Raw genomic sequence first — 25,480 nt, 5'->3', positions numbered from 1 at the left:
TTGTAAATATTGTCCTGGAGAGTTGAGTTTCTGTTTCAAGCTTAGTATGCTTTCCTTTATTGGTCAGAACATTGAGTATAGCCATTTGGAAGTCATGTTGCAGCTGTGTAGGACATTGGTTAGGCCACTTTTGGAATATAGTGTGCAGTTCTGGTCTCCCTCCTATTGGAAGAATGTTGTGAAACTTGAAAGGGTTCAGAAAAGATTTACAGGGATGTTGTCAGCTATGGAGGGTTTGAGCTATAGAGGGGCTGAAGAGGCTGGTACTGTTTTTCCTGGAGCATTGGAGACTAAAGGGTGACCTTATTGAGGTTTATAAAATCATGAGGGGCATGAATAGGGTAAGTAGGCAAGGTCTTTTCCCTGGAATGGGGGAGTCCAGGACTAGAGGGCAAAAGTTTAGGGTGAGTGTGGAGAGATATAAGAGAATTAAGGGGCAACTTTTTCACACAGAGGCTAATGTGTGTATGGAATGAGCTGCCATAGGAAGTGGTGGAGGCTGGTACAATTACAACATTTAAAAGGCATCAGGATGGGTAAATGAATAGGAAGGGTTTAGAGAGAAATGGGCCAAGTGCTGGTAAATGGGACTAGATTAATTTAGGATATCTGGTCAGCATGGACAAGTTGGACTGAAGGGTCTGTTTCTGTGCTGTATGTCTCTGAGTCTAAGTAGGATTTGAATGGGTATTTGTTTATGTTGACAGTTTCATTAGCGTCTCTAAGACATCCCAGTGTTACCTTTGGGCTCTTGAGCTCAGTACTTCGTGAATACTGGATAAGTGGGTCATGCAATTAGGGAGTATATAGAACTTGGGTGGGTATGGAGAGGGCATGAGGATGTAGGAGGGCATGGTTGGCTGAGGATTAAGGAGAAAGTGACGACTGCAGTAAAAACACAGCAGGTTAGGCAGCATCCGAGGAGCAGGAGAATCGACGTTTCGGGCAGGAACCCTTCATCGGGAATGAGGAAATGGCTGAGGATTAGCGTTCATTTGCATTTTCACATATATCAAGGAGATTAGCTGACAGGGACTAGATGTTGTCCCTTGAACTGGTACTGAAAGTCAGGCCATTTCCTGACAGCGTGTCCTGGCTCCTGTTATTTGCCTGCCCACAGCTGGAATCTGGCTGCTGTGAGGCTGCTATTTCCAATTCAGGTCTCCAGTTCACACTCGAGCCTTTTAACCTGTCACTCTGGCAGCTGCCTCCCTTCCTTCCTGCGGGCAGGAAAAGAATAGGAGCCAGGAGACTAATCACAATGTCAGGAAATGGTCTGACTCTCAGTGCCTGTTCAAGGGACAATATCCAGTCCCTATCTGCTAATCCCCTTTTATATATTTTAAAATGCAAATGAGGGGAGGCAATGGTCTAGTGATATTATTGCTGGACTGTAAATCCAGAGACCCAGGAATGTTCTGGGGATATGAGTTCAAATCCCACCACGGTAAGTGATGGAATTTGAATTTGATAAAAATCCGCAATTAAGAGTCTAATGATGACCATGATACCATTGTCAGTTGTTGGAAAACACCTATTTGGTTCACTAATATCCTTTAGACACAGAAACTGCAATTCTTACCTGGTCTGATCTACATGTGACTCCAGACCCATAGCGATATGGTTGACTCTTAACTGCCCTCTGGGCAATTAGGTATAGCCAATATATGCTGGTAGACAGCAGTGCCCTCCCAGTAAATGAATTACAAAAAAGCTTTCAAAATTTGGAGGTACAAAAACCAGATAGTCTGTCAAGACTCTTCCTTACTCTCACTGGAACGTTACAGATGAGATCCCTTGAACCCCCCTGCAGCAGCTCTATGGTATAACCTTTTCTCATAGGCAAAACAGGGAAAATAATCATAGTTACAAAATGCCTTTTCAACTCCCTCAGTTTGCCAGGATATCGCATGAACTAAGTTTTAGCTTTGAAGATATTTACCTTCTCCATGATATGAACTTTGTCTTATACAAAGATTGAAGTTTTATAGATTTGGACACGGCAGCAATGCCCTTACATCTTCATTTGTATCTCTGCACTCTCTTATCAGCTGAGCAAACCATTTCAAAGGATAATTGTACCAGGGGATAGTGCCCCCTCAGATGAAAGAAGTAATTTAAAACAATGATTTAGACAGCAATGTAATTTTTCTGTTAAGTGCTGTATCAGGTAAATAGGGGGTATTTATGTGGGTGACAGACTGTACTAATCGTGAGTATGGTTTGTACCCACTTGTGGTTGAAATAATCCTTTAGATCCTGTTTTATGTAAGTACCTACTATTTTCTAAGTGTAGGTTGTTGTAGATCACAGACATGAGCAGGCTAAATTTGGATCAGCTTTGATATGTCACTATGGGTCCTATCCTCAGAGATGCATTTCCTGAAGTATAATTAAGTGGCATACTATAATGCATTATGCAGCTCACAAACTGCAAAGTGCATCTGCCTTGTGATGGTGCAAAGCTTTAATATAAAAACATCTACTTTCCTGAGTATTAATGCATTGCTTGAGAAGATTATACAGTATGTTAGAAAGCATGATTAGCATTGATAAATTTTGTTTAATGGCATCTGAAAGTTTTCAGAGTTCAGGGAATGCATTGCCTTTTGGGTTGCCTTTATTGCCAGCTCACTAACAATAGGCTGAGACATTTATGACCAATTACTTAAGGTGGTCATACATCCTTTCTGTCTCAGTTATGTTGGAGGAATATTAAATCCAATGTTAAAATAGCCGCCCGAAGCTCATCACATGAACCTACTAGGTATAGGTTAGCTAAGACCGCTTATAGTCTCATAAAGTCAAGGTTGTTGTGGTAAAATACAGATACATGATTTCACTATGGAGCCAAAACACATTGAGGTAATGAATGGTGTTCCTGCATTATCTCACAGTCTTCGATTTGCTACGCTTTTCCCCAACAACTCGGATGCTATTTAAGCCATGTATTATGATCACTGTTTGACTTCCAAATATTGACATGTCTGATTATGCAAAGCATCAGTTATGTGGGTAACTTCCTGGCCCTTGAACACTGAGAAAGTTTAATAGAATGCAGCCAGTTGAAGAGAAATTGATACAGATAATAATAAACTGGCCTTTCCAAAGGCTACTTTAATGAATATGTTTCAACCATTGCAAAGGTTGTTTGGTAACAAATAATGGCTGATATAACATGTAGGGAAACAGAAAACTGATTGGATCTTCAGTTTAGTGATAGAACAGTGCTGCACTTCAATGCTTTTTCATGTAGCTGGTGGAGCATGAGGTGTTGGCGAGGGACATGTCTCTACTTACCATTGCAATGCCTACCTGGCATAGGTAGCATGTCTTGAAGAAAGTGGAAGAAGAGAATCTGAAGGCTGCAACTGAACCTTGTGTCCATAGCAAGCCTGGTCCTCTGGTGCATGGCGTGCTGCTTATTGTGGCTTGCTTTGCACGTGTTTCCATAAAATACATTAATTAATATTCCTGTCCTCCCATTATACAGATCTGATATGACTGAGTAAACAGATGCAAATGTTAGGAACGCACAAAAATATCTAAGAGATTTTTATATACTTTTTCTTGGAAATTGGCTGGTGCTATCTGGAAAATTGGGCGGGGCATCAAGTTGGCAGTAAACTGACATAATGGGTTACAAACATTGAAACCTAGAAACTAGGAGCAGGAGTAAGCCCTTTCAGTCAGCTCTGCCATTTAAAATGATTATGGCTGATCACCCAACTCATTCTGTCCTGCTTTCTTCCCATATTGCTTGATCCCTTTATGCCCAAGAACAAATCTAACTCCTTGAAAACATTTAATGGTTTGCCCTCAACTGCAAAAATTCCATAGGCTCACCACTCTGGGTAAAGAAATTTCTCCACATCTCAGTCCTAAATGACCTACCTTAGACCATGACCCTGGTTTCTTGTTACCGCATCATCCTTCCTGCATTTACTCTATCAAGTTCTGCTGGAAGTTTATATGTTCCTATGAGAACTCCCTTTATTCCTATGAACTCCAGTGAATATGATCCTCACTGAAACAATCTCCCTTCATATATTATTCTTGCAATCCCAGGAATCAGTCTGATAAACCATTTTTCCAACACTTCCCACCAATTCATTTCTTTGGTTGGTCCTTGCATTATTTGCAAGTAATTAGTTGGAAGATCTGCTGAGTTCTGTAGGCTATTAATTATAAATTCCTCTGCATTAAATTGAAGGTACCTTGCAAAATATTTATTTGAAATTGCTGTTTAGTACATCTAATTGTCACTTTTGTCCTTCCTTTACCTACCAATATCCCAAGCTCTTCTGTTAAATTCTTATTTGAGTTGAGATAACAAGTGTTATCAGCATGTGACTGATGACAGCATTGAAGCAGAATCCAACCTTGTCTTTATTCAGGCATTTCTTTTCCAGCAATAATGGTTCTGAAACCTTTTTGTATTGCCACTGCTAGCCCAGGGGATACTGAGATCTGTTGTAATACTTCCCCTGCTCCTGTAAATCAGGTCAGAGTCGTAGATTCAATTACTGGTCGGCATGGACTAGTTGGACCAAAGGGTCTGTGTCTGTGCTGCGCATCTCTATGACACTATCTCACTGTAGCTTTCTCTCAGCAAAGGGATAAGGAACACAACTGATTGCAGCATCTACAGGGCAGGGACTGGAAACATCAGTTGGAATTTTCACTTTTGGGTCCTGTGACTCCTGCTGGCCAGTGTGCACAAGTGGTTGGGTTGAGGACCTGATTAAACCTAGCTGTGATCTTGATTTGAGAAACACTTCCCCAAGTGTCAGAGACTCACACTCAAATTCTGGCCATTTATTGAAGTGCCAGGGCTTTGGAAGGGACAGTGTTGTTGAGGTGTTCCCAGAGATGAGGGGAAGAGAGAGGAGAGAAATTACAAAACAAAGTAATGGTCAGGTTTTAACAAACAGTGTGTAAGTGCCCAGAACAATGCATCAATGATACCTAATAGACTCTAAGAATACTCCTTTACCTGGAAAGTGCTATGAGATGTCTCATGGTCATAAGAAGCACCATATGTGTGAATGTCATTGACTCGAAGACAGTACAGAAGAAGGCCATTCAACCCATTGTGTCCATGCTGGCTTTCATAAGGAATAGTTCATGAATTGCCCCATGTCCACTTTCTCCCCATGTCCCTACTAATTCCTCCCCTTTCGCTATCTAGAAGTTGCCCATCTTGTCTATGACTAAATGATGAACCTCCCAGCCTAATGCCGTTTTCCGATACTTGGTCAATATCCCAGAGATTGCAGATCTTTAGGTACGTAAGCAGACATTTTTCAGATGAGTTAAGTTTTTCTGTCTCTGCTACCCTTTTCACGCAATGGGTTCCACACCCTTCTCATCCTCTGAGTCAAAAATAATTTCCTCATCTCTCATCTCTGTCCCCAGCCACTGACCCCTCTGCAAAAGTGTAATCGATCTTTTCTGACCACGTGTCACAATCTACTGCAGACAAGTGAAATCTCCCTTCAGCTTCACCTGTCCCAAGGGAACACCCTGCCTTTCCCCAAAGCTGCAATTTTCCAGTGACTCCTTGTAAAACTCCTCTGTAACCTTGACCGTGCAGAAGAAGGTAGAGAAGATTTGGAGGGAAAAGAGGAGTCTTTCTCAAGCTGCTAGAGTCATTCGGCAGGGTGGTGCCAAATTGAATTAAATGGCAGATTTACGAAATAATATGCTGCAGTTCATTGGTCATCTATGTTCATGTTTATTCCACTAGATACTATTTCCCGCAAAAATTTTCAAGGTGCAGTACCAATGAATACAGACAGTTTCTGCAGGCTGGAGGTGGCACCTGTCTTTTCAATAAGCCTCAAAAGGTAAGATCTTCAATAAACAGTGAATATACTTTCCAAGTGACCATATGGCATATAGCATTTTGTAGGTTCGAGATTATTTTGTATTTGTCAACCTCATCAGTGATAAAGAAAGAAGAACATTTCAGTCTTTGTTTCCCAGAATTACTTTAATCAACTATGGTTCAGTAATTTCAGATTGGATTCAGTTGAGTATCTCCTGTGTTTATCCTTGTGTATGATGCCTTAAGTGCACGCAGTGTTTACTTAATAGTGACAGCAGTCCAAACGTAATCAATTAATCGCAAGCACTTTGCAATCCTCTGGGGTTATGATAGCATGTTATAGAAAAACAACCTTTCGATTAGTCTTAATGTCCTTTGATTGCCTCAGTCATTGAAGGTTTTCACCTGTTTAAGGTGCTTACTGGTGCACAATAGATCTCTATACCTAATGTATGGACTAGGAGAAAGTGAGGACTGGAGATCAGAGTTGAGAGTGTGATGCTGGAAACGCGCAGCAGGTCAGGCAGCATCTAAGGTGCAGGAGAGTCGATGTTTCGGGCATAAGCCCTTCATCAGCGCCACAGTTTTCAACGTTGCTATAGACGAGGTGCATTCACGTACGTAGTGAAAATTAAAGAGGACCAACATCACTGTTGTGTAGATATGAACAAACATGCATTCACATTTGTGAATTATGAACAGGAGTAAGTCATCCAACTCCTTGAGCCTGATCCAGTATTCAATACATTCATGGCTGACCTGATTACTGTCTGCCTACTGCCAATATCCTTTTGTCTTTTAGTTATTAAGAATCCACCTATCTCTACCTTCAGAATATCCTGGAACTCTGCTTCCACTGCACTTTGAGGAAGAGAGTTCTGTTTTTGGGAAAAAAAAATTCTCATCACTGTCTTAAATGGGCACCCCCTTTATTTGGAAACCGCAAACACCCAGCTCTAGATTGTCAGAATTAGAAGCATCATTTTCGCATTTATCCTGTCAAGGCCACTCAGGGTCTTGTACATTTCAATCAAGTTGGAGAAAGTAAGGACTACAGATGCTGGAGATCAGAGTCATGGGTGTAGTGCTGGAAAAGCACAACAGGTCAGGCAACAGGAGCAGGAGAATCGACGTTTCAGGCAAAAGCCTTTCATCAGGAATGAGGCTTGTGGGCCGGGGGTGGGGGGGGTGCTGAGAAATAAATGGGAGGGGATTGGGGTTGGGGCTGCAGGGAAGGTAACTGAATAAGGGAATAACTGAAGGTAAGGGAATAAGCCCTTCATTAGGGATGAAGCTTATGGGCCGGGGGGGCTGAGAAATAAATGGGAGGGAGGGTGAGGCTGGGTAACTGAGAATGCAACAGGTAGGTGAAGGTGGGGGCAAGGTGAGGAGGCTGGAGGGGATAAATGGGAAAGACGATGGACAGGTCAAGAGGGTGGTGCTGAGTTGGAGGCTTGGGATTGGGGTAAGGCGTGAGGAGGGGAAATGAGGAAACTGGTGAAGTCTACATCGAACAGTCCATCTTCCGCAACTACACCAGAACCATCCACCATCTTTTCCTCCGCTACATCGATGACTATATTGGTGCTACCTCGTGCTCCCACGGAGGGTGAACAGCTCATCAACTTCACTAACACCTTTCATCCTGACCTCAAATTCACCTGGACCATCTCCGATACCTCCCTCCCCTTTCTAGGCTTCTCCATTCCATCTCTGGCGACCGACTAACTATGGACAACCATGACAAGCCCATCGACTCCCACAGCTACTTGGATTACACCTCCTCCCACCTTGCCTCCTGTAAAAAGGCCATCCCTTATTCCCAATTCCTCCACCTCTGCTGTATCTGTTCCCAGGATGACCAATTCCACCACAGAAAATCCCAGATGGTCTCCTTCTTCAAAGACCAGAACACCCCCCCCCCCCCCCACCGTGGTTGACGATGCCCTCTAGCGCATCTCCTTCACTTTCCGCACCTCCGCCCTTGAACCCACCCCTTCCAACGCAACAAGGACAGAACACCTTGGTCCTCATCTTCCACCCCACCAACCTTTGTATACATCGCATCATCCTCCACCTCTTCCGCCACCTACAAACAGACCCGGCACTAGGGATATATTTACCTCTCCACCCCTATCAGCGTTCCAGAGAGACCATTCCCTCTGCGGCTCCCCCCACACCAGCCCTCACCCCACTCCCAGCACCTTCCTCTGCCATCGCAAGAAGTGCAAAACCTACTCCCACATCTCCGCCCTTCCCTCTGCCCAAAGTCCCAAAGGATCCTTCCACATCCGACAGAAATTTACCTGTACTTCCATAAATATCATCTATTGTATCCGTTGCACCCAATGTAGTCTCCTCTACATCGGGGACACAGGATACCAACATGTGGATTGTTTCAGAGAACATCTGTGGGATACGCACACTAACCAACCCCACCGCCCCGTAGCCAAACACTTTAACTTCCCCTCCCACTCCACCAAGGACATACAGGTCCTGGGCCTCCGCCATCGCCAAACCCTAACCACCAATGCCTGGAGGAAGAATGCCTCATCTTCCGCCTTTGGACCCTGCAACCACACAGGATCAATGTGGATTTCACCAGTTTCTTCATTTCCCATCCCCACCTTATCCCGGACACCGCCTTCTTGACCTTTCTATTGTCTTTCCCATCTATGTGCTCCACCCTCCTTTCTGAACTATCACCTTCTCCCTCACCTTCATCTACCTGTTGCATTCTCAGTTACCCAGCCTCACCCTCCCTCCCATTTATCTCTCAGCCCCCTGGCCCATAAGCTTCATCCCTAATGAAGGGCTTATTCCCGAAACATCGCTTCTGCTGCTCGGATGTTGCCTGACCTGCTATGCTTCTCCAGCACCACACTCTCGACACTATTTCAATTACGTAACCTCATTTTTCTGAACTCCAGTGGATACCAGCCGAGCCTGTCCAACCTCTTATCATCAGATAACCCTCCTCTTCCAGGTAATAGTCTAATAAAATGGCTTCCAATTCATTTAAGTAAGGAAATCAATATTGCATACATTTTTCCAGATGTTGTTGTCTCACCAGAGTCCGGTATAACTGAAGCATAACGTAGCCTCTTTTGGATTTAATTCCCCTCTCAATAGATAACATTCAGCTTTTCTAGTAATTAATTCTTAGTTATTTTCCTAATTACTTGCTGTACCCACATGGGAACCTTTTACAGTTCATCCATTAGCACACCCTGATCCCTGTTCATCTCAGAGCTTTGTGATCTCTCACGATTTAGATCATGTGCTTTTTTAATTCTTCGTGCCTAATTGAGCAATTTCACACTTTGCCATGTTATATCCTATTTGCCCAGTCTTTTCCCACTTGCTTGATCTGTGTATTATCTGTAATTGCCTCCTTATGTCCTCTTCATAATTTATTTTCCTACCTCTCTTTGTATCATCAGCAAATTTAGCAACTGTACCTTTGGTCTGTACATCCACTTTATTTACATATGAAGTAATTCATTGATCATAGCGATTCAAGCTTGACGTTCCAGAAGCAATGGGTTCACATTTAGGACTTTAGAAAGAAAATATAATTTGGACATAGGGCCATAGTTGGTTAAGATGAAAGATATTGGTGGCAGATTTGAAGAAGAGGGAAACACTATGTGAGCAGATGGGTATATAACAAATATCAGCTAAGGTGGACACAGGTGGAGAAATGGACACAATGTCCAATCTAAGCTGCAAAGATCAACGTAAAAGGGACCATTAAGTGCAAAAAGCTGACCATGAGCAGCAAAGGAAGTTAAAGGGGAAAATTTGGTTTTAATAGCAGCAGTGGTTTCAAGGGAGGTTGAAGTGGGCATCATTGACAAGATTAATGTGAATGTGTGATGAGAGAGAAACAAGAAAAAGGTAAAAATTCACAGTAGGGAGGAGTTTTTTTTTTGTTTAGGACGTTTGATTCAGTGGGCTGGGGCAATGGCAGAGGAAGCTGATCAAACGATCTCCATCTTAATGACAAAAAGGTCAGTGAGCTGTTGCCACTCTTCACAATGGAGAGTGGTTTTAGAAGCTACAGTGGTGATGAACAGAATATGAGTGTCTTCGGAAAAGTAAGCCAATTAGATCTGTCCACGTTTGTCAGAACAATGAGTGGGGTGAATGGAAGATGATAGGAACCTGGGGTGAAATCAACTTTAAATTATGCCAGCAATGAGGTTTGAGGTGAATTTTGGCTTTTGTAATTTTGAGAAAGTGAGGACTGCAGATGCTGGAGATCAGAGCTTAAAAATGTGTTGCTGGAAAAGCGCAGCAGGTCAGGCAACATCCAAGGAGAAGGAGAATCGACGTTTTGGGCATAAGCCCTTCTTCCTGAAGGGCTTATGCCCAAAATGTCGATTCTCCTTCTCCTTGGATGCTGCCTGACCTTTTGTAATTTTGACACAATATTCAAATTTATCAGGAATCTTCGAGCCTGTTGTGCTCATCAGTTTTTTTAAAGGTTTTGATGGGGCTCTGGTTTATCAGAAACAAAAGGGGAAGAGTGATGGATGGGCAGAAGTTCTATTCTACCTCCACCCTGCCTCCTGTTCTTACCAACTCCAAACATTTCTTGGTGAATGGCCTAACGTTCACTCAGTAATGTTTCATTCAGTAAGTGATTTTTTTAGAAGCACATTGACACTAAGCTTTATAAAAAACTCAGGATTTCATGATTTTATGTTATTTGTTATTGAAACTTGTTTAGAATTTTCAGTAACCGTGAGCCAAGTCTCAAAATGATCTGTTCAACTATTTCTACAGCTAATTGATCCTCAAGAATGTGGAAATGGGTTTGTCGAAACAGGAGAAGAATGTGACTGTGGTTCTGAAACTGTAAGTAAATTTCTCTCCGAGGCTCAATGTGTGTGGTTGTATTTCTGTACTTTACCAAATGGAGTTTGCTGAATTATCACATAAGACCATAAGACATAGGAGTGGAAGTAAGGCCATTCGGCCCATCGAGTCCACTCCGCCATTCAATCATGGCTGATGGGCATTTCAACTCCACTTACCCACATTCTCCCCATAGCCCTTAATTCCCCGAGACAACAAGAATCTATCAATCTCTGCCTTGAAGACATTTAGTGTTCCAGCCTCCACTGCACTCTGCGGCAATGAATTCCGCAGGCCCATCACTCTCTGGCTGAAGAAATGTCTCCGCATTTCTGTTCTGAATTTACCCCCTCTAATTCTAAGGCTGTGTCCACGGGTCCTAGTCTCCTCACCTAACGGAAACAATTTCCTAGCATCCACCCTTTCCAAGCCATGTATTATCTTGTATGTCTCTATTAAGTCTCCCCTTAATCTTCTAAACTCCAATGAATACAATCCCAGTATCCTCAGCCGTTCCTCATATGTTAGACCTAGCATTCCAGGGATCATCCGTGTGAATCTCCACTGGACATGTTCCAGTGCCAGTATGTCCTTCCTGAGGTGTGGGGACCAATACTGGACACAGTACTCCAAATGGCGCCTAACCAGAGCTTTATAAGTAGCACAATGTTGCTTTTATATTCCAACCCTCTTGAGATAAGTGACAACATTGCATTCGCTTTCTTAATCACAGACTCAACCTGCATGTTGACCTTTAGAGAATCCTCGACTAGCACTCCCAGATCCCTTTGTACTTTGGCTTTACGAATTTTCTCACAGTTTAGAAAGTAGTCTGTGCTTTTATTCTTTTTGCCAAAGTGCAAGACCTCGCATTTGTTCACGTTGAATTCCATCAGCCATTTCCTGGACCACTCTCCCAAACTGTCTAGATCCTTCTGCAGCCTCCCCACTTCCTCAGTACTACCTGCCTGTCCACCTAACTTCGTATCATCTGCAAACTTTGCTAGAATTTCCCCAGTCCCTTCATCCAGACCATTAATATATAATGCAAACAGCTGTGGCCCCAACACTGAACCCTGCGGGACACCGCTCGTCACCGGCTGCCATTCTGAAAAAGAACCTCTTATCCCAACTCTCTGCCTTCTGTCAGACAGCCAATCTTCAATCCATCCCAGTAGCTCACCTTGAACACCATGGGCCCTCACCTTGCTCAGCAGCCTCCCATGTGGCACCTTATCAAAGGCCTTTTGGAAGTCTAGATAGACCACATCCACTGGATTTCCCTGGTCTAACCTACTTGTCACCTCTTCAAAGAATACCAACAGGTTTGTCAGGCATGACCTCCCCTTACTAAATCCATGTTGACTTGTTCTAATCAGACTCTGCTCTTCTAAGAATTTAGAAACCTCATCCTTAATGATGGATTCTAGAATTTTACCAACAACCGAGGTTAGGCTAATTGGCCTATAATTTTCCTATAATCTTTTGTCTTGGTCCTTTCTTGAACAATGGGGTTACAACAGCGATCTTCCAATCATCCGGGACTTTCTGTGACTCCAGTGACTCTTGAAAGATCTCAACCAATGCCTCCGCTATTTCCTCAGCCACCTCTCTCAGAACTCTAGGATGTATCCCATCGGGGCCAGGAGATTTATCAATTTTAAGACTTTTTAGCTTTTCTAGGACTATCTCTTTTGTAATGACAACCGTACTCAACTCAGCCCCTTGACTCCCTTTAATTGTTGGGATATTACTCATGTCTTCCACCGTGAAAACTGATGCAAAGTACTTATTAAGTTCTCCTGCTATTTCCTTATCTCCCATCACTAGGTTTCCAGCATCAGTTTGAAGTGGCCCCATGTCTACTTTTGACTGTCGTTTGTTTCTTATGTATTGAAAGAAACTTTTACTATCATTTCTAATATTACTGGCTAGCCAACCTTCATATTTGATCCTCTCCTTTCTTATTACTGTCTTTGTTATCCTCTGTTTGTTTTTGTAGCCTTCCCAATCTTCTGATTTCCCAGTGCTCTTGGCCACTTTATAGGATCTCTCTTTTTCTTTAATACATTTCCTGACTTCCTTTGTCAGCCATGGCTGTCTAATCCTCCCTGGATAATCTTTCTTTTCTTGGGGATGAACCTCTGTACAGTGTCCTCAATTATACCCACAAACTCCTGCCATTTTTGCTCTACTGTCTTCCCCGAAAGCCTCTGCTTCCAGTTTATTTTTGTCAGTTCCTCTCTCATGCCCTCATAATTACCTTTATACATGAAGTGTGTTTTAGCCCAATTTTGATTTGCATCATTATTTACTGTGGAGAAAGTCATAGACGCTAGACAACTTGGAGAAATAAATAGTGATATCTTGAAAAGAGTCCACATCATATTGACTGTTTTGGAATATTGTGTGCAGTTCTGGTCTCCATCTGACAGGAAGGTTGTTGTGAAACTTGAAAGGGTTCAGAAAAGATTTACAAGGATTTTGCCAGGGTTGGAGGGTTTGAGCTGTGGGAGAGACTGAACAGACTGGAGCTGTTTTCCCTGGAGCATCAGAGGCTGAGGAGTGACAAGACAGAAGTTTATAAAATCATGAGGGGCATGGATAGGGTAAATAGACAAAGTCTTTTCCCTGGGCTGAGGAGTCCAGAACCAGAGGGCAAAGTTTTAAGGTGAGACGGTAAGATTTATAAAGGATCCAAAGGGCAACATTTTCATGAAAAGGATGGTGCGTGTATGGAATGAGCTGCCTGAAGAAGTGGTGGAGGCTGATTGATGGGAAGCAGAGTGTCGTGGTAAATAGTTGTTTTTCAAAGCAAAGGTAGGTATGCAGTGAGGTTCTCCAGAGGTTGGTATTAAGGCACTGTTTTTCTCAATATCCTTACTGACCTAGACTTGAACGCAAGGAGACAAGTTCAGTATTGTGAACTGTCATAGACTTCAGTAGGGAACAGACTGGTAAAATAGGTGGAATAAATAAGGAGAGACAATGTAAAACAAATGATAAAATTATAAAGGTATGCAGGTGCAGAAGTAACAGTATGGTGAGGCAGATTAAAATTTCACAGGGTTTGGGAGAAATGGGTGGGGACTGTCTGAGTTGTTCTTTTAGAGACCTGACAGATATGATGGGCTGAATGACCTTCTGTCTTGTCCTATGATTATTCTTTGACTCTGTTCTCAGAAGTGGGAAATAAGGGGGTGTTGAGGGAGGGGGTTGCAGGACAATGTGGGTGGGCACTTTATTGTGCAGGGGATTAACATCAGCTTCTTGAAGGCAGGATGAAATTACAGTATTAAGTTGAGGAAAATTGAGCTTCCTGAGCAAGCATCACAACCTCCTTATTATATTTGCACATCATGTGTATACTTTAACAGACAACTTTGCCAGAGTTATGTGTACCTTTCCAATTGCATAATTATTAAGTGAGAAACATGTGCCTTCAGTTTCCTGTCAACTTAAGCATGAGCTGCAACAGACATTATTGGACGATCTGGTGTGCGCTGAGTCAGAGCTGCTTTTTCTGCTATGGGTGAGCTTTAAGAAAGTGGGATATTGATGGCTGAGTTTAGTGGAGGCAGTCAAAGGAGAAGTTGCAAATTGAGTGAGGGAGAGAGGGAAGGAATTGGCCACCTCACAGTGTCCTCTTAAGGACAGAGGAAGGTAGGCAGAGCCATAAAAGGAAGATGAAACTCTGAAGATGACATGTCAGCATGATTACGGACGATCTTAAGTTATACAGGGAAGGTGAATGGGGAATGTCCAAGAGTCAAGGGTAACCAAGGACAACAGAGCATGAAAGAAGGGAAGTTTTTAGATTAGATTACTTACTTACAGTGTGGAAACAGGCCCTTCGGCCCAACAAGTCCACACCGCCCTGCCGAAGCGCAACCCACCCTTACCTACACTACAGACAATTTAGGATGGCCAATTCACCTGACCTGCACATCTTTGGATTGTGGGAGGAAACCGGAGCACCCGGAGGAAACCCACGTAGACACGGGGAGAACGTGCAAACTCCACACAGTCAGTCACCTGAGGCGGGAATTGAACCCAGGTCTCTGGCGCTGTGAGGCAGCAGTGCTAACCACTGTGCCACCGTGCCGCCCACCAAGTTAGTGATGATAATCAGCAGGGATGTTTCAGTCTACTGAAGGAAGTTTAAGGGTCAATGGCAGCAGGTCAAAATTGATAAGAGGTGGGTCACAGTCAGTGTTGAGAGAGGGAGGGAATGTCAAAAGTTGATTGAAGGGGATTGCATTGAGAGTGATGGCTTCAAGCTTGGGGGATCCGGGTGGCAGGTGGAAAGGGTGTGGCAGCAATTACAGTTCCCAAAAGCTCCTCAGACAGTGAGAATAGTGCTCTTGACTTGCAGGAAATGTGCTTCCTAAACCTTTGCACCCGGGAAGTAACAGTGGGGGCAGTGACTTCCTGTCTGCCTTCCCCACATGATTTCCCAAGTTCCTCTCACATAAATACCTAATTGGTTGACTGCCACATGACCACATGTGGCCAGTTGTTTGTTAGGAGAAGTGGAGTTCGTTTACGGTTCCACTTCTGACTATTTTAACCCCTCCGGAACATTCCGCTCTATGATTCTACTGCTGCCACTTTAATGAACAAAATGTTGGTTAACATTGAACAAGCACACAACATTTTGTAGTGTCTAATGTAATGGGACCATTGGGAATTATGAACAAGTTACAGAAGTCAGACAAAATGGAAAACATGAAACTAGGTGGGAATGGTAGCATTTATGTCATCCGCTACTCCATTAGTAATCTTCAAGATGTGAAGTAGACTGGAAGCCACCTTTAGATCAGAGACATCAAAGGCCTTACTGCAACCTTATTATCCATTATCAATATGTTCTTACTGGAATTATGTTGAGAGTCCCTTTTGATGTTGGTACTGGGATTTCATGTCGTTGGCACCTGTTAGTCACACTCTTCGACGGACTATCACCCATGGATTTCACAAAGTAAATGAGTTCTAATTGTTGATTCTGATGGGTTCGTTTGAAGGTGCACTACGGTAACCTGATTTCCACACCTTGCCCCTTGCCCCACACCCCACAAGCAACGTATGGGCGTTGGACATTTTGTTATTTGTGAACTACACCAGTTTTCTATTCACTAATTTAAATAGGCAGTGTCACACACAGCTCATGGTTTTCTGATTCAGCAGTCTCTCGTCACTGAGAACATCGAATTTAAGAATCATTTTGCTGTTGCCTACAGACACCCAACAGTAAACAATGCTTTTTTTGTCCAAACAGACTATTAAAGTTCTCAATTGGTCAGGTTATTTGTATAATTTCAGCAAAGTTTACTCACTACTATCGCCTGCACGATTTCTGCTGCTTACGTCATGTGGTTTTAAGAGGTTTTAAGACAGAAGTGACAAGCTGTCTGTTTGAGTCCAATAAAGTAAACAGCTTGTGAGTCCTTGGGAATTTTTTTTTAAAGTTGGTACAATAGAAACAGCCTGAATGAGTGGGGTCAAGATACCAACTATCTTTAAGAAACAAAATAAATCGACATCACTCTGAATTTGGGTAAATACGTGGCTGAGAAAGAACTTGTATTCACCAGTGGACATTACGTACACATCGATGATGAGTTCTTTTTATTCCATGCAGGAATGTGACAAAGTTGGTGGCAAATGCTGCAAGAAGTGTACCCTTACCCACAATGCAATGTGCAGTAATGGACTCTGTTGCCGAAATTGTCAGGTAAGATGTTTGCTTTGCCACACACCTCAGCAGACAGAGATCTACACACACTGTTTTAGTCATCTTTTCAATCATGATTCTAGCCTTTGTACACAATCTTCATACACAGGGTAAAGGTCTGTTCTTGATGAATGGGAATAGTCATGTGTAATTCAGCTGGACATTCTGATCCACTAAGTTCCCAATAAATTAGTTGCTAGCTCCAAACTTTGCTGCAATCCAATATAGCTCAAAGCACAGAACATTTTGCTCAATAAAAATTCTCTGGACCCAGAAAAGGGCACACTGCTCAGGGTTTTGAGTTGTCCCAGTGTCTGTTCTTTCCAAGGGCCATTTGACTGCACTCATTCCCCAGCTCTTTTCCACAACTTTCAAGGCTTACTCAGCAAAAAATTATTTCAGGATGTTAGCACAGTATAAACTGTAGGTCAGAAAATGTTGATTAATGTATTTATCCCAATAAAAAGAAGATATGGTTATAATGTCATATGAAGCATATGCACCATGTACTGTCAGTTCTGCTATAACATGGTAGTTTCATTCTCATGCAATCAGTGTTAAAATTAGCAACGTAATAATGGGGTCAGAATCGCGTTATAACCAATACACGCATGAAAAGTGTGCACTGCAGAAACATTGTCCCCAATTCGTAAATGGTATTATAGCTAATTTGTATTAACAAAACGCGTGTTAGAGCAGAATGACCTATAGAACATTACTAAGCTTTTTTAACTCTTCCCCCTTGTCAGTTGTCCTTTACATCATGGAAGCACCTGGTCAGCATTGTACATGACTGTCTTTGGGTCTTTAGATGCCTAAACTGGCCAATTCTCAACCCACAGTTGTTTGGGCACATGAGGCAAGACGTCATTCATTAAAACATTGGCATCTGTGGACAAATTGTCATCATTCTAAATTATTTGTAGCAAGCTCCTGTCAGTCACCAATGTCAATGCTTCCATACTTGCCTGGGAATGTTGGCCATTTGATCATTGAGAAAACCAGATGGCCCGGTGGGAGAAACTGTTTTTCATCGTCCAGACACTGTGTACTATTGCATAAAAGTTGATTATGAAGCTAAAACTATTACCTGTCCATAATACAGTTTTAAAGGAGAGTAAACAAATACCGCTCTGCTTTGTGATGATGCCTCACTTGTCAGCCTTTCCCAATACCGGTTGGGTTCCCATCGGATTGTCCACTGCTTTGATTGATTGATTGGCTCAATCCTTGCTCTCATTCCAACTGGTTTATGGCCCCATCTGATCTCTGATCTCTGATCTCTGATCTCTCTCTCTCTGTCTCTCTCTCTCTCTCTCTCTCTCTCTCTCTGCACTGGTTTTATGGCCTCAAACATTTGCTTTGTCTCAGGGTTCTCTCCTTACCTGCTCCTCACATAAAAAACAAACTCGAGCACCATGTGTCTTCCTCAATGATTCTATGATGTCTGCCCAATTTCGATCCAAGGCCATTCACTTGTTGGGAAAAAACGATAAACAAATCCCTATGGCTGCTAACACAGGACGTTGGCCGGTATCCATGTGAGCCAGTGACCTTGTGTCATCGTCACCATGCTGTAACTATCTGGGTTAACCAGCCTGCAGGTTCTCTTTGTTGTGCTGAGTCTAAGGACCTGTCTAATTGTAAATAAGAAATGGTAGACCACTCATGAGTCTTCACAAAGACAGGTGCTTTTTCGACATGTGATGTGTCGTGTATTGTATGAAAGCAATAGGTGCTATTAACATTGATTAGTTTGACATAATTACAGTCATCAGGAGCCAGTTATATCATGTCCGTTGTGAGAACACTGTGGTTTTAAGAGGTTTTAAGACAGAAGTAACAAGCTGTCTGTTTGAGTCCAATAAAGTAAACATCTTGTGAGTCCTTGGGAATTTTTTTTAAAGTTGGTACAATAGAAGCAGCCTGAATGAGTGGGGTCAAGGTCCCACGGAACCAAGATTTTTAGTTTTAATTTCTCAGGAGCAGTTGCTGGGGTCCTGAAGCAGGTTTTGAAAACTGCAGTACATCTCTCTCTGCTGCCCTTTCTCTCTCTGAGTTTTCTCTTGATGTTTTCCCTCTTGAACTGGAGAATTGCCTGTCAGATAATCTATTTTACTGAAATGCTTTTGCCAAAGGTATGTTTATGGGATGTTACTGTGTTGGAACAGTTACTGTTTAGTGGTTAGGTAATCTATTATTGTGTTAAGTTTTCCAGTAGAGCCAACTTATTCCAATTTCTTCCTCCTTTTGTTGTATTTTAGTGTATGAATAAAGATAGTTAGACCAATTAAATTACATCTGGAACTCAACACCTGGCACTTGCCTTTAATATATCAAAAGTTAGGATCTAGGCTATCTTCTTAATATATTGTGAGTGAGTTTGGTCTGATCCATAACACAGTCTCCTTTGGGACCTTGGGCAATACTAACTGTTTCTCCTCTCAAAGATTGTGTAACACAACTAAGTTGGGTGACACTAATGCAGCTTCAATGTTACCTCTCAGAATCATTACCTGATACTGTAGGTTGATACACAATTGTTTTGACAATATTCAAGGAGTTCCTTCATTTTTTACATGCAGAACTGAAGAGGTTGAGAATGGGCATCAACACTGCAGTTATCCTCAATCTGTACATTATGTATGCCCATGGTGGGCTGTTTAGAGTTTTCTCACAGAGGCAATTGAAGTTAGCGCTTTCTACCTAGATGGAATTTAATACTGATAACAGAGAGCAGTTGATCTTTGAGATGAACAGAAACTGTCAGGTAGTGTGAGGGCTATTACACAGTCTTGCTTGACCCCAGTCTGTATTGGAAGGCGTCTGTTTCAGAATTTCCACTGAAGACAGTTGTAATGGAACCATCATGAAACAGTTGCAGGATTGTCATGAAGTTTCTTGGACGTGCAAACATTCAGAGATAATCCACAGGACCTCGAAATTTGCAAAGCCAAATGCTTTGGTTTATTCTATGAATGCAATGAAAAGCTCACAGTGTTGTTCTTGACATATTTCTTGGTATTTGTTGCCAGACTAATCCATGTTTGAGCTTTTACTGGATGGTTTAAACTCATTGTGTTTTTGGGAGAAATCCCTCAGTCCCAGGAAGTCGACGATTCAGGTGAGAATGTGTCAGAATTTTCCCTGCTATGGAAAAGAGGGAAATATCTTGATAGTTTGGATGGCATGACTACAATTGTCATACTCCTGAAGTCGATGAGCAGTCGTTTTGCCTCTAAATCTGCATAAGCCCTCCAGCTTTGAAGACCTCTGTTGAAATCACAACTTTGATTTTTCTTTTTCAACAATCTCATTGATTGCTTGCTGCAGCACTCCAATCATTGGTGGACCACCATGGATTCTGCCAAGCGTGCTTGAGGAATAGCGAGAGAGGAATAACTGCAACTGTGGATTCACAGTTAAGAAGTTGTTCACATTTGCCTATGTTGGGTTGCTGTACCTGGAGCTCCTGACAGCAGGAATTTTCAGAGCATAGAAACCCCTGCATAATTTCAAGATAGCAATACCTGGAGAAATATTTTAATCCCAGGCAGAAAATGAACAGAGTCAGTATCAGAGTTACATCTTGACCGCACTATCATTATTCCTGATGGTCTGGTCTTCAAATGTGTGTCACCCCCATTGCCTGTGTTTTTGCTTCATCCACCAACTTGACCTCTGCTGCTGATAGTTTCAGGAATTTTCACTGATAGAACTCATGTTTGAGTTCCTGCATATTTGGATAAGGTTTGAGCTGGGAATTATGTCTGCAATAAAAATCCAGACATGATGCAGCTTGCATACATCAACAGCTGAGGGATGGGAAGGGCAAAAGGGGAAAATGTCCAACACTGATGGAATGTCCACAGACAAGCAAAGCCCTAGACAGGGTACTGGTTCTCTGGATCTCAAATCTGCCCTCTTTTAGTGGGATTTTAAAGGCTGTTGAATTAAGTCCTGATTTGATGATTCATTCAAAAAGATAGCAGCAGCTCCGTAACAGTTCCTGTATGAGTGCAGTGCACTCCTGTGAGACCGAAGTGGTTTTGTAACACTTCATTGTCATCGAGCCATTGAATTTATTTATATTCAGTGAGGCTTGTGTCCAGCTCTTTCCCAGAAATGTTTCCCTGCAGCTAATGGAACACATGCACATCCTCATGCTTTGAAGAAGGGTGCAGAGTGCAGTGACTGAGGACTATAGTGTTTGATACCAGAATAAACAAATGACTGGCCTTTGAACAGGCTAGATTTGCGTAATTCCAAGGCCAGTGGTGTGTGGGAGAGGGTGGAAAGATGACACAGCAGATACAATCATTTTCTCTTCCGGATTCAAGATTTACAGTTCTAATGAAATGATCAGCATCTCGATCTCCTGAGACAGTGATCAAAATAAAGTGCCTCTTTTTCTCCATACTTTTTCTGATTTCTTTTTGTGTGGAGAGGAGCCGGTGTTGGACTGGGTGGACAAAGTTAAAAATCACACAACATCAGGTTATAGTCCAGCAGGTTTATTTGAAAGCACTAGCTTTCGGAGCACTGCTGCTTCGTCAGGTAGCTGTGAAGGGCAGCTACCTAATGTTGTGTGATTTTGAACTTTTGTGGTAAGCTATTCATAAAGTTCTCTTTGCACGAGGATTTATATTTCCTGACAGCATTTACTGTGTAATAAGAAAATTAGACCATTGAATGTCTTTTCATTCCAGCATACAGACATTTGGCTCCCCAGTCAGTCAACATCAATGTGCCCCAGACTTTATTCTTTTTCAGGCTACACTGAGCATAGCATTTGAGTTCAGTGTCTAACTAACATAGCCGTACTGCACAGAAACAGACCCTTCAGCCCAACCAGTCCATGCTGACCATGTTCCCAAACTAAATTAATCCCACCTGCCTGCACTTGGCCTATATCTCTCCAAATCTTTCCTGTTCATGAACTTATCCAAATGTATACCCGTTCGTTCACCAATGGGAAATCCAAGCCTGGTATTGCTTGTACTCTGTGCATGAAGTGAAGCCTGCATTCTGCCTTTTTTCCCCTCAGTATGAACCACGAGGTGTGATCTGCAGGCAGGCAGTGAACGAGTGTGACATTGCAGAGACTTGCCCAGGAGACTCCAGCCAGGTAGGAAAGTTTCTTCTTTGCTCGTTACAGATGCTTCTTAACCAACCCAAACCAATAAATGTGATTGATCTCCTGATCTGTCTAAGCAAAGAGAGAAAAGATTTGGCATTGCATTTTCAAAAAGATATATTTCCTTCAAAATTTGTGTCTGGTATCATCTCTTTAGTTTTAACTCAAAAATAAAACTATTTTCTAATTGACCTTTTTGAGAGATGTTATTACGAACCTCTGGAGAAAGTGAGACTTGAACCCAGGTAGGGAATCTACCACTGCACCACAAGACCCCTTTATTCAGCATATAAATGTGACAGGCAGTGGTAATTATAATGGGCATTTATATGTATTCATCCTGCAGTCAAGTAATGTGAATATAACACAGTGAGGTGTACTGGGGATGAGGGATGCAGTGTTATGATAACTCCTTTCATACAAAGCCTAACTTTCAGTCTTGTATGAAAAGCATATTTATTAGTAATAACTTTGTTTTGCAAACAAGTGCAAATATAAACTACAGGTCTTCAGCATCTTGGCCTATATACTGATGTACTAGAGTGCTTTAAACATGTAAGTTTCCTAGCGTTTGCAGGTCTATTCTTAGTTGTTAGAGAAACAAATATTTTGAGTTTGATTTTAGACCCGTTACCTAAATTTCAACATGAACAGAAAGAAGAGGCCTATACAGAATGTTCCTAACAGGTATAACTTACCCTCTCATGCTTCTGGCAATGGGAAAGTTTGTACTTGTGTGCTTTAATCACCAGAATTTGAGTCACATTCCATGCTTCGACTCTAACATATTGTTTCCCATAAATGCCCACAGCTCAAACATTGCAGCAGAGGCAGCAGCAACTTGCAATGTTGTTGTGTTTTTAACAGAGGAAACATGCCAATCACATCACAGAGGAGTTGGGGGTTGGATGAATGAACATGACAGAATGCATTGAGATCTTGTGGGATCTTTGGGGGCAGCACGGTGGCACAGTGGTTAGCACTGCTGCCTCACAGCGCCAGAGACCTGGGTTCAATTCCCACCTCAGGTGACTGACTGTGTGGAGTTTGCACGTTCTCCCCGTGTCTGCGTGGGTTTCCTCCGGGTGCTCCGGTTTCCTCCCACAGTCCAAAGATGTGCAGGTCAGGTGATTTGGCCATGCTAACTTTCCCGTAGTGTTAGGTAAAGGATAAATGTAGGGGTATGGGTGGGTTGCGGGTCGGTGTGGACCTGTTGGGCCGAAGGGCCTGTTTCCACACTGTAATGTAATCTAATCCAATCTTAAGATAGTCCATAGAAGTAATTGTGAACTAGATTGAGAAAAAAGATTCTAAGATTTTTAAATGTGAGAGAAGAATTAGAGAAGGATTGAACTCTTTGGGATGGAGAGCCAAGGCAGTTGAAGATTATTCCATCAACAGTTGTGTGATAGAGAAAATGAGGACTGCATTAGCCTGATGAAGGGCTTATGCCCGAAACTTTGATTCTCCTGCTCCTCGGATGCTGCCTGACCTGCTGTGCTTTTCCAGCACCCCACTCTCGACAGTTTTCTGATGGCAGTGGCAAATCCATTAAAGGCCAGAGGCCAATAGCCAAATGATTTGAAGGGTCTATACGATTGGAAGTGATTTTAGAGCTGGGATAGAGCAAGATCGAACAAGTTAAAGGATTTACTGAGGGCTAAGCAGCTTATCACATCAACTTGCCAATCAAATATTTATCTTGTGCTCCCATTTGGACGAGGAGGATTAATCATTTTAAAGCATAAACTTATAGCTTGCTTGCATCATCACATCTTGATATTTGAAAAATATGATCATGTTCACCTATGTTCATCCATACCCCAGTAAAAACAAATTCAATTTTGCAGATCTTTCTTTATAACTTACTCAGAATCATTAACAATATCCAAGAGCTTCCAACATACATTAAAATAGTCTACAGTATTTCTGTAATCTATGTACTGTGTTATTTAGTAAGGCTGGATACTTAGCTAAATGGAGAAAATGTGAAGAAATTCATGTGAATGATATTTTTGCAAATCCACAAAAGGGAACCATTCTAAATTGTCTATGCAATAAGGATATTACTATTAGGAGTAGTGGTGTCTTTTGTTACTGAATTGATACTTGTTCATTTTTCAGGGCAGAGTGGGAGCAAGTGTCCAAACTAGTGTGGAGCTGGTAATGTCACTGGACCAGTAATCCAGAGGCCTAGACTAATGCTCCTGGAATATCGGTTCAAATCCTGACATTGCAGCTGGTGGAATTTTAATTAAGTAACTAACCCTGACAATACAAAGTTAGTCTATGATCATGACAACTATAAATAAATGTTGTAAAAATTCCACTTGGTTCACTAATGTCCTTTGAAGAGACAAATTTGCTGCCTTTACCTGTTCTGGCTTCATGTGACTCTTGACTCTCAATGATGTAGCTGACTCTGAACTGCTTCTCCAATATCTGAGGAAGCCGCTCAGTTCAAGGTCAAGTAATGATAGTCAACAAAAAAATACTGAAGACCTCATGAATCAATGAAGAAGGAAAAACTCAAAGACTGTCAAATATTGATGGCAATATGGTCTAATTGAATAAATACTTTATCTCTCTCCAGTGCCCTGGGAATGTGCACAAACTGGATGGCTACTATTGTGACAATGAACAGGTAAGGTGCTTTGTCAGTCAGACCAAAGATTAGGCAGTTCTTTTGGAGTAAAGGCAGGCTTCTTTTATCATTCTGTCCTGTTTGGATTGTTTCCCAGAGATACTGTTGTCCAGTTCTGGTCGCCCTGTTAAAGGAAGGATATAATAAAGGTAGAGAGAATTCAGAAAAGATTTACCAGGATGTTGCTGGGTATGGAAGGTTTGAGTTAGAAAGAGAGGTCGCATAGACTGGAGTCTTCTCTCACAGGAGCATAAGAGATTGAGAGGTGGTCTTAGAAATGGTATTCATGATTTGGAGGTGCCAGTGTTGGACTGGGGTGGACAAAGTTAAAAATCACACAACACCAGGTTATAGTCCAACAAGTTTAATTGGAAGCCCTACTTTTCAAAGCGCTGCTCCTTCATCAGTTGGTTCATCAGACAACCACCTGATGAAGAAGCAGTGCTTCGAGAGCTAGTGCTTCCAAATAAACCTGTTGGACTATAACCTGGTGTTGTGAGATTTTTATCTTTGATCTTTTAGAGGTTTGTAAAATAATGATGGGTGAATGGCAGTGTCTTTTCCCTAGGGTGGGGGGGGGGGGGGGGTTTCAAGCTTTGGGGGCATATCTTTCAAGCTGAGAGGAGAAAGATTTTACAAAAAGACATGAGGGGCAATTCCACACATGAGTGGTTCATGTGTGGAATGAACTTCCAGAGGAAGTGATGGCTGTGGGTACAGTTACAATGTTTAAAAGACATTGGAATGCACATGAATAAGAAATGTTTGGAGAGAAATGGGCCAAGCGCAGGCAGGTGGGACACGTTTAATTTGGGATTATGGTTGGCATAGATTTGTTGGACTGAAGGGTCTGTTTCCATGCTGTATGACCCAATATCTCCTTTCAAATAATCAATCTTCATGTTTAGGTATCTCGCTTAATATGTATTTATCTTGAAAAAGACTCACAGTTGAATGTGTGGTTTTGTCCTTATCTTGTCCTTTCTCTCCCTTTTTACATTGATTCTTTGCCAATTTTTTGGGCGGCACGGTGGCTCAGTGGTTAGCACTGCTGCCTCACAGTTTACGGACCTGGGTTTGATTCCTGCCTCAGGCAACTGTCTGTGTGGAGTTTGCACATTCTCCCAGTGTCTACGTGGGTTTCCGCCAAGTGCTGTGGTTTCCTCCCACAATCCAAAGATGTGCAGGCCAGGTGAACTGGCCATGCTAAATTGCCCATAGTGTTAGGTGCATTAGTCAGGGGTAAATATAGGGTGGGGAATGGGTCTGGGT

At 42.3% G+C, this 25,480-nt stretch overlaps 1 protein-coding gene across 7 annotated transcripts in view; it reads left to right on the top strand.

Annotated features, from left to right (window-relative positions):
- The window catches only part of LOC140465874 (disintegrin and metalloproteinase domain-containing protein 11-like), a 173,555-nt gene that overhangs the window by 108,768 nt on the left and 39,307 nt on the right, over positions 1–25,480 (top strand). For all 7 annotated transcript variants that reach the window (XR_011955175.1, XR_011955176.1, XM_072561755.1 and 4 more), the window contains 5 exons: positions 5,750–5,849; positions 10,622–10,693; positions 16,335–16,427; positions 21,475–21,555; positions 24,158–24,208. Coding sequence is in view for 5 of the 7 variants with exons in the window: in XM_072561755.1 (XP_072417856.1) it covers positions 5,750–5,849; positions 10,622–10,693; positions 16,335–16,427; positions 21,475–21,555; positions 24,158–24,208 (397 nt within the window). In the remaining 2 variants the exon portion in view is untranslated. The remainder of the gene's footprint in view (positions 1–5,749; positions 5,850–10,621; positions 10,694–16,334; positions 16,428–21,474; positions 21,556–24,157; positions 24,209–25,480) is intronic.

This window comes from Chiloscyllium punctatum, chromosome 42 (assembly GCF_047496795.1).
Source record: "Chiloscyllium punctatum isolate Juve2018m chromosome 42, sChiPun1.3, whole genome shotgun sequence".
In the NCBI taxonomy this organism is placed as follows: domain Eukaryota; kingdom Metazoa; phylum Chordata; class Chondrichthyes; order Orectolobiformes; family Hemiscylliidae; genus Chiloscyllium; species Chiloscyllium punctatum.
Note: the sequence above shows the minus strand (reverse complement) of the source record. Positions and strands in the feature narration are given on the sequence as shown.